Raw genomic sequence first — 14861 nt, 5'->3', positions numbered from 1 at the left:
ATTCAAATGAAAATCTCCATAATAGGAATTGGGGAATCATCCTAACTCGACACCAAACTTTGAACTATGATAAAGCAGTGTACATGCAGTCCACGGTTTGGGGCGACGGCCCTACTTCCATTTTGAGGTTACAAAAGACACACAATGAACAAATTTGCACCACTAACAGTGAGCAAATCCAAACCACTGTAGTTTTGGAAAATAATTGTTCTCTTTTTTTTCTGATTCTCTTACTTCACTAGAAACACAATTAACGCAATTTGACTTGACTACTGCCATAAAGTGTCTACACAAGTCTACACAAATCATGCCAGGAACCTACCGAGACCCCCTTCAGAAACTTCAGAAGTGGTTTACGTCGACTGCGAAGGAACAGAACTCCATCGTAAACAGAGGACCCGCGTAAAAATAAATCAAACAACATATATAGGAACGACTTCCTGTAAGACACCGGAGGTAGCAGTCGGCCAGTGCCCTGATGAAATTCACCAAAATTGTGTTACACTACCTGTGCCAATACTTAGACATAGTTCTAGCAGGCGTAAGGTTCAGTCAACTTTCAGCCACCAAATTGTCAGGTGCGCCAGGCACATGTCAAAAGGAACAAACACCTCGGTAGGCCAGAATGCCCACCCAGGACGCAGAGTGGTCTGCCAAATAGAGCCTATAATACAAAACAGACGGGCTAATAGAAATTAGCATAAGTGTTACGGGAAACCCTCAAACAAGGTGCTACTTTATGCCCACAGTAGCAGCAGGCAAACATTCTGTCTGCTCTGTGGGAGTAATGACAAATTTGGGGACCCTCTCTGCCTTTTATTGTTAATTTAAATATATGCTGCATGTCCTCCTGTCAAGTTCAGTGCTGCCCAACATGTAGCACAACAAAGTACTACTTAAATTTGGACTTACCTATATATGCTGTAGAAACCCACAAACTATCATGGACAGGAAGTCCTCCAGTTACGGCCAAGTTACGTTCCTACATTGGCGATCTAACCCGAATTTCGACTTATGTCAGATTTCACCGTTAAAGTTGATATTTACATCAAAATACGTTGTACAGTCATTTTAAGAAACATATTTGTGGAACCCGGAAATGCTGGAACTAATATTTAGTGTTTCCGCACAGACATTCATTGATGACGGAGTGCAGAATGGAGCTTACACACAGAAATGTGACGCGCCTGATGGCGAGCCAACCTGCTCGGTAGGGATGTAACGATATTCAAAAATCACGATACAATATCGTCACGATATGAAGGTCACGATACGATAATTATCACGATATTGTGGGAGCGTCGACGATATTTAAAAAAGATCACAATATTGTAAAGAAAAAAAAAAAAGAAAAAAAAAAGCACATTATGCTTTTGTACATAACAGCAATGCATATAAACCACCTACAATCTCTAATAACAATATTGAGGCACTTACTTGCTAATGCAAGCACACATTGATCGCTTCACAAGCAAATTAGGCTCCCCTTCATCTGACAATTAGCATAGATTTTAAACATAGAAGGCCATAACATCCCTAATGAAAATTAAATTGCACTAATAAACTAGCCACTAGAGTGTACTAGAACTGCACAAATGAAAATCAACATGACTTTTTTAACAGATGTGTTCCTTTTAAATATTGTGAACATGACGACGACGATATTGTGGCAGTTTTAATATCACGATATTGTCCTTATCGTGACAACCCTACTGCTCGGTGGACGCCCGTTGCTGGAGAACACCACAAATTTAAAATACTTTAAAATTAACAAAAAGAAGGTGCTACGGACGAGGCAAAACTTAACTCCACAGTCTCCAGTGTGTGTGTACCCTAACCTGCTTTAAGATGTACTGGTGGCGGCGGAGATACGGTGCGAAACGGCATCAATGGCCTTGTGCTCCGGCACAAGATGGGCAGCCAGGCGGGGCGGATGCATGAGAGGATTGTTGAGGGTGGCGTTGAAGGTTCCCTTCAGTACTGTGTTCATGATGCCTGCACTCAACTGTATACAAACATGCAAAGAGAATGCCAGTGTGTTAACTTTATAAAAACAGTATGACAAGTGTAAACTTTTGCTTTACACTTCAAACTTAAGACAGTTTATGTCTTTGTTTGACAGCGGTTAATGATCAAGCATGTGAAAAACAAAAATAGGTTTTGACTCTTGACATTTGCACTACATTGTTATTTAAGACATTTCACTGATGCACTGATTTTTACATGCATGGCCAGTACAAGTATTACAAAAATTGTATGTAGGTTTAGGATCAGTCGGTATGGATTATTTACTATATAGTAGGGGTGTGAATTGCCTAGTACCTGACGATTCGATCTGTATCACGATTCATAGGTCACGATTTGATTCGATACCGATTAATCCCGATGTGGATTGTTGCGATTTTTTTACTCAAATTTAGAAAATATCATTCAGTGAACTTATACATGTACACTGTAAGATTTGTATGAAAATTTATTATTAAATCATGAGCACCTTTGCCAAGTACTTTGAGGGCACTGTATAGGTATAACTTATGCGCACTGCACATTCGAACAGCACTACAAAAGGGAAAACTTCCTTTATACCAGATATGGAGTGATTTCAAACAAGCACAAATCCTGTATTGCACCCACCCAGGAAGTTCTTGACAAACCACTTCCTGTGCATGCGCTATCCACACCATCAAGCCTTCCCTCCACTGTGACCTCCTGGTGATCGCGCACATCATCAGTATGCCCGAAACGCCGTAGCTGGGATTTAGGCACAAGAGGCCAGAGCGTTCAGATCTCCGTCTTGATCCAGATGGGAAAAGGGTTGCAGGTTCAAATCCGGGTCAACCTCGGAGGGGGGGCACTGGAGGTGGATGGTTAAGAGCCCCTTTGGAAGTGACGACACCATCGGCATGGCAATAATGAGTAAGATTATGGGATGTTTGGCTGGGTCAGAGAGGGGAGAGGGGAAAAAGGGGATCTATGCAGGGAATGGTGTTAGTGGGTCGGAACACAGACGTGCACACGAGTCTTTCCCACAATACACACGTGCTGTACAAGACTTAAAACACAACACTAGCTTTGTAAGCTAAATGCAAATTATTTAAAAAGGCATGCATAGTAGTAAATTAACTGCCTATAAAACTACTTTTGTATATTAATATTATACACACGCAACGTTAAAAATCACTGATTCCATTTACAGCATGTGTGTTGGATTCTTACGAATCAAGCTGTCTCCGGTAAGAAGTGTGGATTACGCTACATGCGCTATCTAGCCGTTCACAATGGTTTCGCGTACGAGCTTTCACAGATTCACTTTCTCAACACAAGAAGGCATGGGAGTATTTCTCCATAGAGGCAACTCTTTTACTCCAATTTATGTGTCGATTAGCCCGTATAAGCCAACATTTTACACCCCCCTGTGTCGCCGTTCCTTATAAATTCCACTGATACAGTAGAGGGTCATCTTGTTAATTTTGGGGTTTGAAAGGTAGAATTATTTAGAACCATAACAGAGCTGAGAATGTGCCATTGTTGAAAGGGAATGCCAGAAAGGTGGGACGGCGTGAAGTCAATATTTGTAGGGTGACCAAATGCCCTTTTTTGGCTGGACTAGTCCACGTTTTTACATCATACATGAGGCCTTTTTAATTGATACATACTGTGTTGCACATTTTAGATTGTACTGCAATGTTGTGGAAGTGGGGACAGAGTTGAGAATTAGCATTAGCTAGAACCTCTACAATTGCATCACATTAGCTGTACATTTGTAACTATTTATGATTGCATTGTCCGTGTCAAAGACATTGTGTCATTATGTCACTATTTACTCATTTGTCAAAGCTAATAAGACTTCAAAACACAGTTATGTTTTTTTGTTTTGGAGTTTTTTATGTGTTAAAATATATTCAGAATATCCTCGTTTTTTGGAAATGAAAAGGTGATCACCCTACTATTGTGCACAAAGTAAGTAATCTAGTTTGACAAGCATTTGTCACACAACAGGCTGGCTTCACGAGCAAAAAGGTATTTATACTTCTATCTAAGCTTACTGTTGGTGAATGTGGAACATATCCGCCATGATAAATGGCGGTTTACTGTAGTTCCGTACTGGCAGAAGAGAATGCTGTTATATTTCACAGCATATTATACAAGATGTGTAAGATGAATGGCGAGATGAACATCCTTTGCACGCCTGCTTGGATATTAGCCGCCATTAGGGTCCATTGGATGTACTGTAGGAACTACACATCATTAAAAGTGTAACACAGCAATGTAACCTCGCCTGAAGGGTCTGGCAGCGGGAATCATTAAAAGTCTGAAAAGTCTCATGTGGAGCCGGCGCATCAGGAGATGTAAACAGAGGAAGGTTTGCAGATAATGAACATTAAAGCCACGTTGGCTCGATTTACATCCGTGCTTTCATTTAGATTTGTTTCGTCGACAACTGATCCCCGAGTCATTTTATATTGAAGTTTAGCACACACACACACACAAACATGTGCACTGTTAAATGAAGCTCAACCAATAAGAGCGATGTCGTACGTGGCGAAAGGTAATCAAGCCTACTCTCCAGAAGTAGTCGCCTCACGTGGCGCGCCGGAGCCCCTAAATGAGCTCCATCAGCGGGCTAATGCAGCTGAAGAAGGCAGCGATAGCACATTACAGCCACTTTCATAGACCAGCGCACATGAGCACGCATTGATGCTAATGCCCAAATAGGTACAATTCCCCCTGCACCGCCATCTGCTCGCCAGCAGTTTTAACAACCTCGTTCAGCGCCGCTCCTCCTTCCTCCCACCTTTACACATCACTCACGCCACACTCATCTTTGCCACTCTCTCATCCCGGCGCGGAATGAATGGCCTGTGGTGTCGAAATGCAGCCGCAGTCGTGAGGCTAATTACTGAGACGTGGGCTTCGGCATGTCTTCCGCACGAGGGGCAAGGAAAAGGCGGCTGAAGTTAAATTGAGACAGCGTGTCTTCACTTCAAAATACCTGTTCAATTTCATGATATCTACAGCACGATACTCACATACTGATAATCGGGACACATTTGAAAACAATTTTTTCCTCTTCCGTGCGATCAAAGCTAGCAAAGGCCCGCTAGTTGGAAATTTGCATAACGCAGTGGAGGGCCGTGTATTTGGTTCTTCAATGTGGACTTACCAGACTTAATCCACCCTTTTAATACAATTGAAGGCCAGCTGCTGGCCTTAGGAGAACAAATTTGAAATTGGGTTGGTGAAGAAACAATCCCATTGCTAATATAATCTAGAATTGGGCAACACAACTGAATCTGAAGGTCAATTATTAGATTGACATAGCAATACACAGGCTGTAATTTAATAGGACAAAACAAAGCAAACATCCACAAAAAAATACTGGAAGCAATGCAGCCAAGAGAAATGGTAACAAATGATGAACTGCTGACAATAAATGAATACATTTTAATGAAACAAATGCGAATTTAGGCTGTAAATGTCATATTTCGTCCTAAATATACCAATTAAATCCAACTAACCCCATAAAGCCAAACCTATTATCATAAATACAGGACATTTGAGCCCTCTATTTAATGAGTATAATATTTGTTTTCCCATTCAAACCCTGACGTATATGATCTGAAACATGCATTGCACGGATAATCCATTAGGGGGCAGAATCACCCAGCTGATGGCTTTTCCACCGGCCTTCCACGATCGCTCCAATTGAGAAAGGAGAGACACCTATACTTATTAATAGTCGGAAATCTTCTTTCTGATTTTTGGAAATACTAATATGTTTGATATGTCTGTTTATTATTATATTTGTGACAGTTATAAATGTACAAATTTAAAGCATTGTGACCAGATTGTATCAAATATGACACAAATCAAAAGTCTTATGTGTCGGTTGATTTAAAAAAAAAAATGTATTTGTTCAAAAGGACCAATAAATACTCTATTTATAATCAGAATCTCTCATATATTTCATGGTTCAAGCTTTACAGGGTTAAATAAAAGTTTGATCAACATCTCGCTAGGGTTAACTTGTGTCATTTTTACATTACACGACTCTTTGCAAACACTGAACACAACAAAGACAAAATAGAAGCCAGCAGTGACACTATCTGATGCAATGTAAACGAAGAAAACTGTAAAAGTCCGTTACGACTGCTGCTTGGGGACACACGGAGGCGAACGTCTGACATGGACGATGATATTCAAAGACGTTTTGAGAGTTTATTCCGAGTGTTTTTACAAAGAGGCTTGGGGGTGGTGCAAAGTCAGAGCTCGGTAATAACGCCAGCGTATTAGCATGGATGTGAACTGTTGTTTTTTTGTCTTTGATGTTGACTACTCAAAGTCAGCGAGGACCGCAAGCAACATGCGCTCTCCCAGTCACCCGCACTGTTTGTCGCCCAAAGTTGTTACTTCCATTAAAACAACACAGAACACAAGATAAGGCTTTAATAGATTTCATTCAAATTGGATTCCAGTTAAGCAAAACATAATAAGACACTCACTTTCCCCTGTATTTTAATTTAGCCAGGCAGAGGTCATTTAAGACAAAAACATGCAACAATTTTGAGCTAATAGCTTCAGAATCACACTAATGATAATGTATATTAGGTACCGATACTGCTTTACCACTAGTACTTTTGATATATAAAATTTTCCCCCACAAAAAGCAATGACAGATCATTTTAAACAAAAAAAGCGATATATCCCGATATACAATTTTCCTTAAAATTGCATGAAATTGCCAATATTCTATTCTTCTAATGTCTCATTCCTAGTTTCTGAATGTATCCTTGATAACTGTAACTGATAGTCTGATAACTATAACTAGTATCGGTACTACATTTTGACAAATGACAATACCCTAGATTAGTGTTGCCAGAATTTTCTAGAAAGCTGAAAAACAATTTCTTGGCATTTGAGTATGAAAGCTTTCGGACTTTGGAAAAAGATGAAGAAAAATGTCTTGACGAAACATATTCAAATGCAAGGACACATACAATATGTTCACAACCATCTTAAGAATGTGTGTGATAAAAGACTGAATGTGTGTATGAAGTGTACCTGGTAAGCGGCAGGTCCTGGATTGATATTGGTGGTCTCTTTGAAGCGCTCTTCTCTGCAAGCCATCAGAGACATTGGAGGGGAGGATCTCAAACTTGGGTTGTACTCGCCTGGACCTAGTCAACCAACAATTTATTTTTGTCATAAGATGACACACTTTTAACAACATTACAATGTTTGTAGTGTTAAATGAAACTGACATGGAAAACAAAACCTTTTGCCAACATTCTGACATTCAAAGGTAATACCAACAAGAAACAACATACACATAGTAACCACCATGAGAGTACTCTAATTATGCCAACATATGGCATCCTGCAGGGACTTTATGTGCACCATGTTTTTATAGTTAGCTTCCTTTAAAATGATGAAGAATATAATGTTCCCTAATGGTCCATACACTCCAGACCTATTCATATATGCAAATTCAGTAATGGAGAAAATGATTGTGCATGTGCGCGCGACTAAGCACCTTTCAAAATGTGTGTGTGAGAAGGAAACAGCACAGCAAACAGCGCAAATCTATTTATATGCAAATTGGAATTTGGTTAAACGGTTGGAGGTGCCTCATGGGTTGAGTCCCATGGTGAAATGGGCCAAGTCATAAATTATCCAACTAAGTCAGGAATCTATTCATTTTGAAACAACATTTTCTTCATTGAGACTGTAATTGAAGTCAATATTAGCTTGGAGGCCCGCCGAGATTGTGAGCTAATTGGAGGGCGAGGGGCGGTACTCTCACTGTACTACCGCCTCGACTACGGCTACTGGATAGATCAGAGATTTCCAAACCGCTGATCCATGAAGGCAGTGCAAGCGGTCACTGGCCTTGTAGTTTCAATGTTTAGATAGTGCTATGATGAGTCATTTTGTCATGAGGGAAGAGGCGGGAGTCCAATAATTCTGCTACATGCCGTTCAAACAAAGATTTGACTTCACATACAAGGAAATTTAGGACTACATTAAATGTCAATCATATAGTTATGAAGTAGAAATGTTGTCAGGTCAAGGATTTTTCATGGTCAGAAAAGTGGTCCCTGATCTAAAAACTGGATGGATGGATGGATGGATGGATGGATGGATGGATGGATGGATACCTGGTCCAGCGTGCACAAGTAGAAAAGAGGCAGTATGCCGCGGTTCTGCCGAAAGGAAGCTGCTTTGTCGTCTTCTGGCTTCTTTACTCCGAGCTGCCAAGTGTCCACTTGTGCCCTTTGGTGTCCTGTTTATGTTGTACGCATTGGGTGGGGGAGAATCCTGAGGGCGAGAAACACCTTACTAACTTTCTTGTAAATTATGTCATATGGCTTATAACCAGTGCTAACAAAAACAGGAGCAACAAATCATGCAAAAGAGTGTAAACATTCACTGATTTAGCATTAAGCGGCGAAAATTTTTACAAGAGTCAGAATGACAGACTGAAAATAAAATACCCCAAAAAAAAAAAAACTGCTATTTGATGATTCAAAGAACAATTAATTCGTTAAAAATAGACACAGAAATCAAAATACAATTGCCAAAATGCAAAAGATTAGCAGATTTCACTTTAGATTACCGGTAGTGTTGTGGGGTTTATTAAAGGTAAAATACACACAGAAAAACATTTGAAATTGCAGGGAACATAAAAGCATGAGCAATTATCATAGAAAGTGAAAATAAATGTGCGTATTATTTTTGTGCCTTATTTCTTGTCAGTTTGGGCTCTCCATGGCAGGCCATCTGTTTACTCGAGCACAAAGCCAGACTTGTTGGACTATTATCCAACATATGGCAACACGCTGCTTGGTAGCGGAGACAAAGAAAGGCTTATTTGTGGATTCGTCATCGCACCTTTTCTTCACAGAGTGACGAGTGCCGCATTTCTAATAATACTTCTGGTGATTTTCACACAATCATCCCATCTTTAACTCTGTGTTGGAATAACTTGAAATGACTAAAATCACGACACGTGAATGTGACTGTCGCCTAGGAGAAACCTGCTAGCTTCAAGTAAAGAAGAATCAGTCTTGTCGTATGAATAATTGACGACGAGGGCTGAATATAGCCACACCATCCATTTAGACTTAACATAGCAGAACTGTCATTTAGCTCTTCGTCCTCGCTGGTCTTCCATCTTTAATCATCTCTAACCAGGGCTGTGATTCCGCTTTTCATTTATGGACACGGTGGGACACTGAGGAGGGAAGCACCAAAACGTAATTACACAATGGCACATGCACAAAGAAAGCAAAGAAAAATGTGTTTCCAACAGACAAAACAATTTTGTGGAACAGTGCATCATTTTTTACTTCGTAGAATTTAATATCACCACCCGGGTGATATACTGTATGTAGATTTAGGGCCATAGTTCCATGTTTATTATTATTATTATTATTATTATATCTGCTCTGTACCAACCAAATGGCCCACAGACCAGTACCAGGGCACCAACTGGTATTCTTGCATGTGTGGAACAAATTAATTGGATTTACATTATTTCCTATGGGAAACATTGCTTTGGTTTTCAGGCTAAATCATAAGTTGCTGTTTTTGGGGTTTGATAATGATTTTGAAGGTGTGAGGATTCCGCCTGATGGCACAGATATGTACAGTGAGGCCATTTTACCCATAAGCAGCTGCTCAGTTGTGTTCTCACTCCGCCAAGAAGTTAAATTTAGAATCTTAAGGGCTTTCTGTGCTGATTATGTGAGCAAAGCTTGATAACTACTTGCCAGCCATTAAAATGACAAGCAATTTTTTTCCCGACTCAAAAATAACCATATCGCCATTAACACTACATGTCTGCGCGTTAGTGTGCTAACTCATTTAAAAAAATAAAAAATAAAAATAAAAAATAAAAAAAAGTGTATGGCATTTCAATAAACCAACAGTGTAAAATGTTCTTGTTTTTTTATTTATTTATATTCCCCTTCCCGGAATAGCCTGCTAATGTGCTGCACAGGCACAGCTGGCGTGTCATCATGAAGCTGATAAGCATCTGCTAAATAATAGCTTTTAGTAGCTGAGGTATGGTGAATGTCATAGGGCCTTAATGAGGTCGCAGACGAAACTTTTAAAGTAATATACAAGAGACGAAACATATCGGCTCTGTTTGCATCCAATTCAGTTTATAGGCAGCACTTTAGTCGAACCATTTGGGCAAATGTACTGACTTTTGTACTCTTTGGTATAATGCTTCCAGTAAATATTGTAAATCTTCATAGATGTATACACATCCTGTTTACACATCCTGTTGTGCAGGAGTAATGTTCATTTATGAAAGAATAAAATGTAAAATGCCTTCTAAAAGCAATACAACTGGGGATAAAATTATCAATCAATTGATTGATTGATTGATTAAAGTGTACCGCAGTTTTATGGACTTTTCCATAAAGCAATACTACAACAAAGAATATTTAACGTTAAACTGAAAAAAGAGAAAAAACAGTCATACAACATTAAAGTTTTGAGATTGTTATTATGTGTGAAATTTTTTTGGAAGGAAAAGTCTGGTAACATAGTTTTAAACGGAATAACTGTTATATTTCGAGAAAAATACATAATTTTGCAAAATTAGTCTTGTAATACGGTAATGAGAAAATTTAAAAATATACAAGGAATATATCTTAACAATGAAAAGAAAAAAAATCTTTAAATTATGATATGAAAGTCCGGTATGAAATTATTGCAAACAGTGACAAAATGTTTGTAATTTTTGTCCATTTTGACTGGTTGCATTTTTCAGCTTATTATGACAAATTAAGTTAGTAGCACGAAACTCAACTTTTAAAGAGATCCAATACACAAACGTGCCTTTATAAATTATACTACGTTTTGATTGCTTATGCTCTAGACGTCTTTTTATTGTGGTTGTGTCTTTGCAGTGCTGCACGTTTGCAAGGAGCATCCTTCAGTGTTGATGCAGTGCAGCTGCACAACACCGCAAGCTCTAAGCGCTGCCATTAGATTTTGCAGTCCCTAATCGAGTGTCCGCATGGCTGTGAAAAGCTAATCCCCCTCCAAGTAACGTGAGTTTGGAAGCCGTTCAAGAGCAAGTCTCCTTGTGATGAATGTGTGCTATAATGAAGTAAGCTGTCTGTAAGCCTTGGCAGCCGCTGCATCCTGTACAAACACTGACAACCACACCTGGAACACCACCACCCTCCTCTCCGCCCCTCCCCCGTCTGGACCCGCCAAGTCCACGGGGCCCACTTGAGAAAACGAGCAGCTCGCCTTTTTCATTTTACATCTTTATTAATCTGGGCTCTCCCTGTTGACTGTCTGTGTGGCTGCTTAGCTCCCAAAATCAGCAACCTGCTACTGCTCAACATCTGCCTGTGTCCAAACACGCAGCTGCTGCATCAAAATGTGCACACCTGCATAGACGGGTGGGGTGCTGGCATGTAAAACGCTCTATGACTCAAACATCTGCCGGACACAGCTGGCCGACTACAGCGTGCTGGACTGGAAGGTGAAGAAAAGATATTAATATGAAGCACAATTGATCCAATTAATCCAATATAAAAGTGAAGGCAAACTTCTAATTTGTTTGTTTCTTGCTGACAATACAATTAGTAGCAGACAAATGAATCTGAACAGTGTATGGAGAGTTGGAAGAGCAACTCAATACAAATGAAATCTGGATCATTTAGAGCAAATGTGATCACATTAGAGACTTTTTACTCAATGTGTTTTCTTCAATTTGAGACAAAAGACACTTGGGGACCAACAACAAATGTTAAATCGCCGACCCATTAAAGCAGGAAGTGCCCCCAAGACACAATTCTACAAGGTTATAGAGCCCAGTTTGTTTTGATAAACCGGTGATCAGGTAAGATGCAATGTAGCCTCTTTCACACATACTGAGCAATTAGGCAAGTTCCATTCCCTGTTCTGAGTGTGCGTTTGTTGACTTTTCATGTCCCCACAATATTTTTCATTGAACACCAACTTGAAATTGTTTTAGGATGTTCAACTTTGGAGGTTACACCGTAGTATGTAAACAATGTTTTCATTTTAAATATAGCGGTGCCTTGAAATGGGTTAATCCGACATGTGAGTTTTTCCAGATACAAGCTCATAGGCTAACAGGCTTCTAGGTTTGAAGTTTCTTTTCAGTCAAAAGTTTGCTAACCTTGCTAACAGTTTTGAAAAGGTAAGAGAATTTTCTAGGAGGAAAAAAAAAAAAACTTTGGTCTGGATAGACATTTGTGACAAAGGCTTATGTGACAGCTGGAACTGTCAGCAAGGTAAGAGATTTTCACTTGACTAACTAAATTGTGGCATCTAGGTTTTACAGTAGCTAGTTACCATTTAGCTAGTTTGCTAACTCCACGCTGTAGTGGTCGAAATAGGCCAACTATGTAACTTAGAATTGCCCCAAATAGTTACTGTTAGAACAAAGGTGCTTAGTTCTTATTTATATTGTGGGGCAACTTATGCTGGATGCGCCGTTTTAGTCATACTTCCAAAAATCTGGAAAACTGACATGGTCAAAAACAGACAATTCTCAGTCTTTGCACAGGCTTTCAGTAAATATCTTCAAACATATTTTTATTAAAAAGCACATTACAATAATTTCTTTTCTTTTTTTTGTGGGTGAAGCTGGAACGGAATAGCGGCATTTCCATTCACTTCAATGAGGAAATATGATTTGAGATTCAAGTGTTTTGAGTTACGAGCATGGTCATGGAACAAATTGAACTTGTATCCCAAAGCACCACTGCAATAGAATGAAATCTGAACACCTAGTCGTCATTTAAGAATAAAACATTGTGACGGGAACAGTAATCACTGCAGTACATTGACATTCCACATGGAAGATGAAAAATCAGCATTGCCATGACAACAAGTGAGTCGCTGGTCATCAAGGTAAGCAATCAATGAGACACAAGTCGGAGGCTTCATTTAGTTTAGATCACAATAGGTGTGCGATTGTGGACACGTGGGCCACCGTTAACGACGACTACGGCCGATTCAAACTCACACAGCGTTTAGCCAACATCTTCTATTTTTGTTTCTCCACTCTGCTCGTTTTTATAACAGGCAGCCAGCGGGAAACTAACAATGAGCAGCACTTCTCGGCTAGAGGAGATTTTCTCACTTAGAGAGTGTCCACACATCATAAAACCTCAAAATGCACAACAAGCAACTTCACCATCTGTGCACCAACAAAACTTATTTGCTTCGTTCTTGAGAAAACTCTACTTTCTTATGAACATCCTCATGATTACCACCGTTTATTTTTATGGCTGCATGGCATGCATTTTAAAGATAGGAATACAAATATCTTACTTTATAATAAATATGCTATACAATATCTTATTTTAATATAGTCAAATGCGCTGTGATTTATGAATAATCAATTAAATAACATATATATTTTATAAAAAAAATAATTAAAAATTTTTTTTACACTTGATATTTTATGAGCAACATATTCTATTAAATATTTGATTTAAAATAAAATATAGCAATGTTATATTTTTAAATTGAAAAAGTATTCATTAAATAAATACAAAACTAATACATAAACATATATTTTTAAAAGAATACAGTATATCTTTATAAGAAGTCATAACTTTCCTATATTTTTACAGTAAAAATAACATTATATAATCAATGTCCCAGAATTTTGTACAAAAAAAAACATTTTAATAGCTTAAGAATATGTTTATAATATATTTATAACAAATTTGCATAACAGATTTAGACTATTTTTCAGCTTTTATACCAATATTATTCAAATATTTGATACTTGTAAAATAAAAATACAAATATAATTTTATAACCAATGTTAATTATAAAAACATCTTTTATATACAGTATTTGAGCAAATAAACATGATAAATGTCATATAATTTATGAAAAACATCTAATTTTATATTTAAAAAAAAAAAACATGACATGACATGCAGATAAAATGATTAACCTCTGGATCCAGTTCATTTCTGTGATAAGGCTATACAGTATTCCTAATAGAGTGGCTGTGTGATGCTTAATTACTCAACTGCAGATGGAGTGAGACATCAATCAGGACAGCGATTAGCATCCAACCTGCTTTGGCACATTAGTAAGAAAATGAAGTTCACTTAATTGGTCCAAACGTTATTTATTGACTGTACAACAAAAATATATATATTTGATCGCTCCTGTTGTGAAACACTGCATTAGGGGGTCGGTGTATGAAATAAATAGGTTGAATGTACATCAAAAGATTACATTCAAAGTGACTGTCACTTATCAGAACGAAAGTAAACTGTGTTGCTTGTGTTTACGCTCTTAATAGTAGCAACATGTTATGTTCTGAGGTTGGATCCCAAAAGCACAGACACAAATAAGATTTAAGTCTTTATTCGCATAACATCGAGAGGCGTAGAACAAACTTGACTAGACGAGAAACAACAAGAACACATCGAGAATCACGAGACGCCAAGCCCCCTTGGGCTGTGGAGATCCACAGAGGAACAGAGGTAATAATCCGACAAACACACACTTCTCGGTTTGGCTTAAATAGACAGTGAATTGATTGGATTGGCTGTGGCTTGACATGTGGGTAACAGGACTGACATTGAATTATCTGATTGGCTGTTGACTCAGTAAAGAGATTAAAGATTATTGACATCACATAGCTCCTGACATCACATAGCGTTTTTCCAGTTGAAACCAGGTGATGGTTACATCAGTTCAAAACAAACACGACCTCATGGTCATGACCCAAACTAAACTCTGGCATAACCCAGTCATGACATTTTTATTTTTATTTTATTTTTTTTAAATAGAAGGAACACTGCTGACTGGAACAAATCGCATCATGCCAC

General features: G+C 38.5%; 1 protein-coding gene across 2 annotated transcripts in view; it reads right to left on the bottom strand.

The window, feature by feature from the left end:
- Nucleotides 1-7178, bottom strand: part of LOC144018751 (netrin receptor UNC5C-like) — a 316561-nt gene extending 309383 nt beyond the window's left edge. For both annotated transcript variants that reach the window (XM_077521273.1, XM_077521274.1), the window contains exons 1-2: nucleotides 7063-7178; nucleotides 1839-2005 (exon numbers count right to left, since the gene is read on the bottom strand). In XM_077521273.1, coding sequence (XP_077377399.1) covers nucleotides 1839-1887 — 49 coding nt within the window. In that variant the 5' untranslated portion in view covers nucleotides 1888-2005; nucleotides 7063-7178. The remainder of the gene's footprint in view (nucleotides 1-1838; nucleotides 2006-7062) is intronic.
- Nucleotides 7179-14861: the final 7683 nt, after the last annotated feature.

The sequence above is a fragment of the Festucalex cinctus genome, chromosome 5 (genome assembly GCF_051991245.1).
Source record: "Festucalex cinctus isolate MCC-2025b chromosome 5, RoL_Fcin_1.0, whole genome shotgun sequence".
In the NCBI taxonomy this organism is placed as follows: domain Eukaryota; kingdom Metazoa; phylum Chordata; class Actinopteri; order Syngnathiformes; family Syngnathidae; genus Festucalex; species Festucalex cinctus.
Note: the sequence above shows the minus strand (reverse complement) of the source record. Positions and strands in the feature narration are given on the sequence as shown.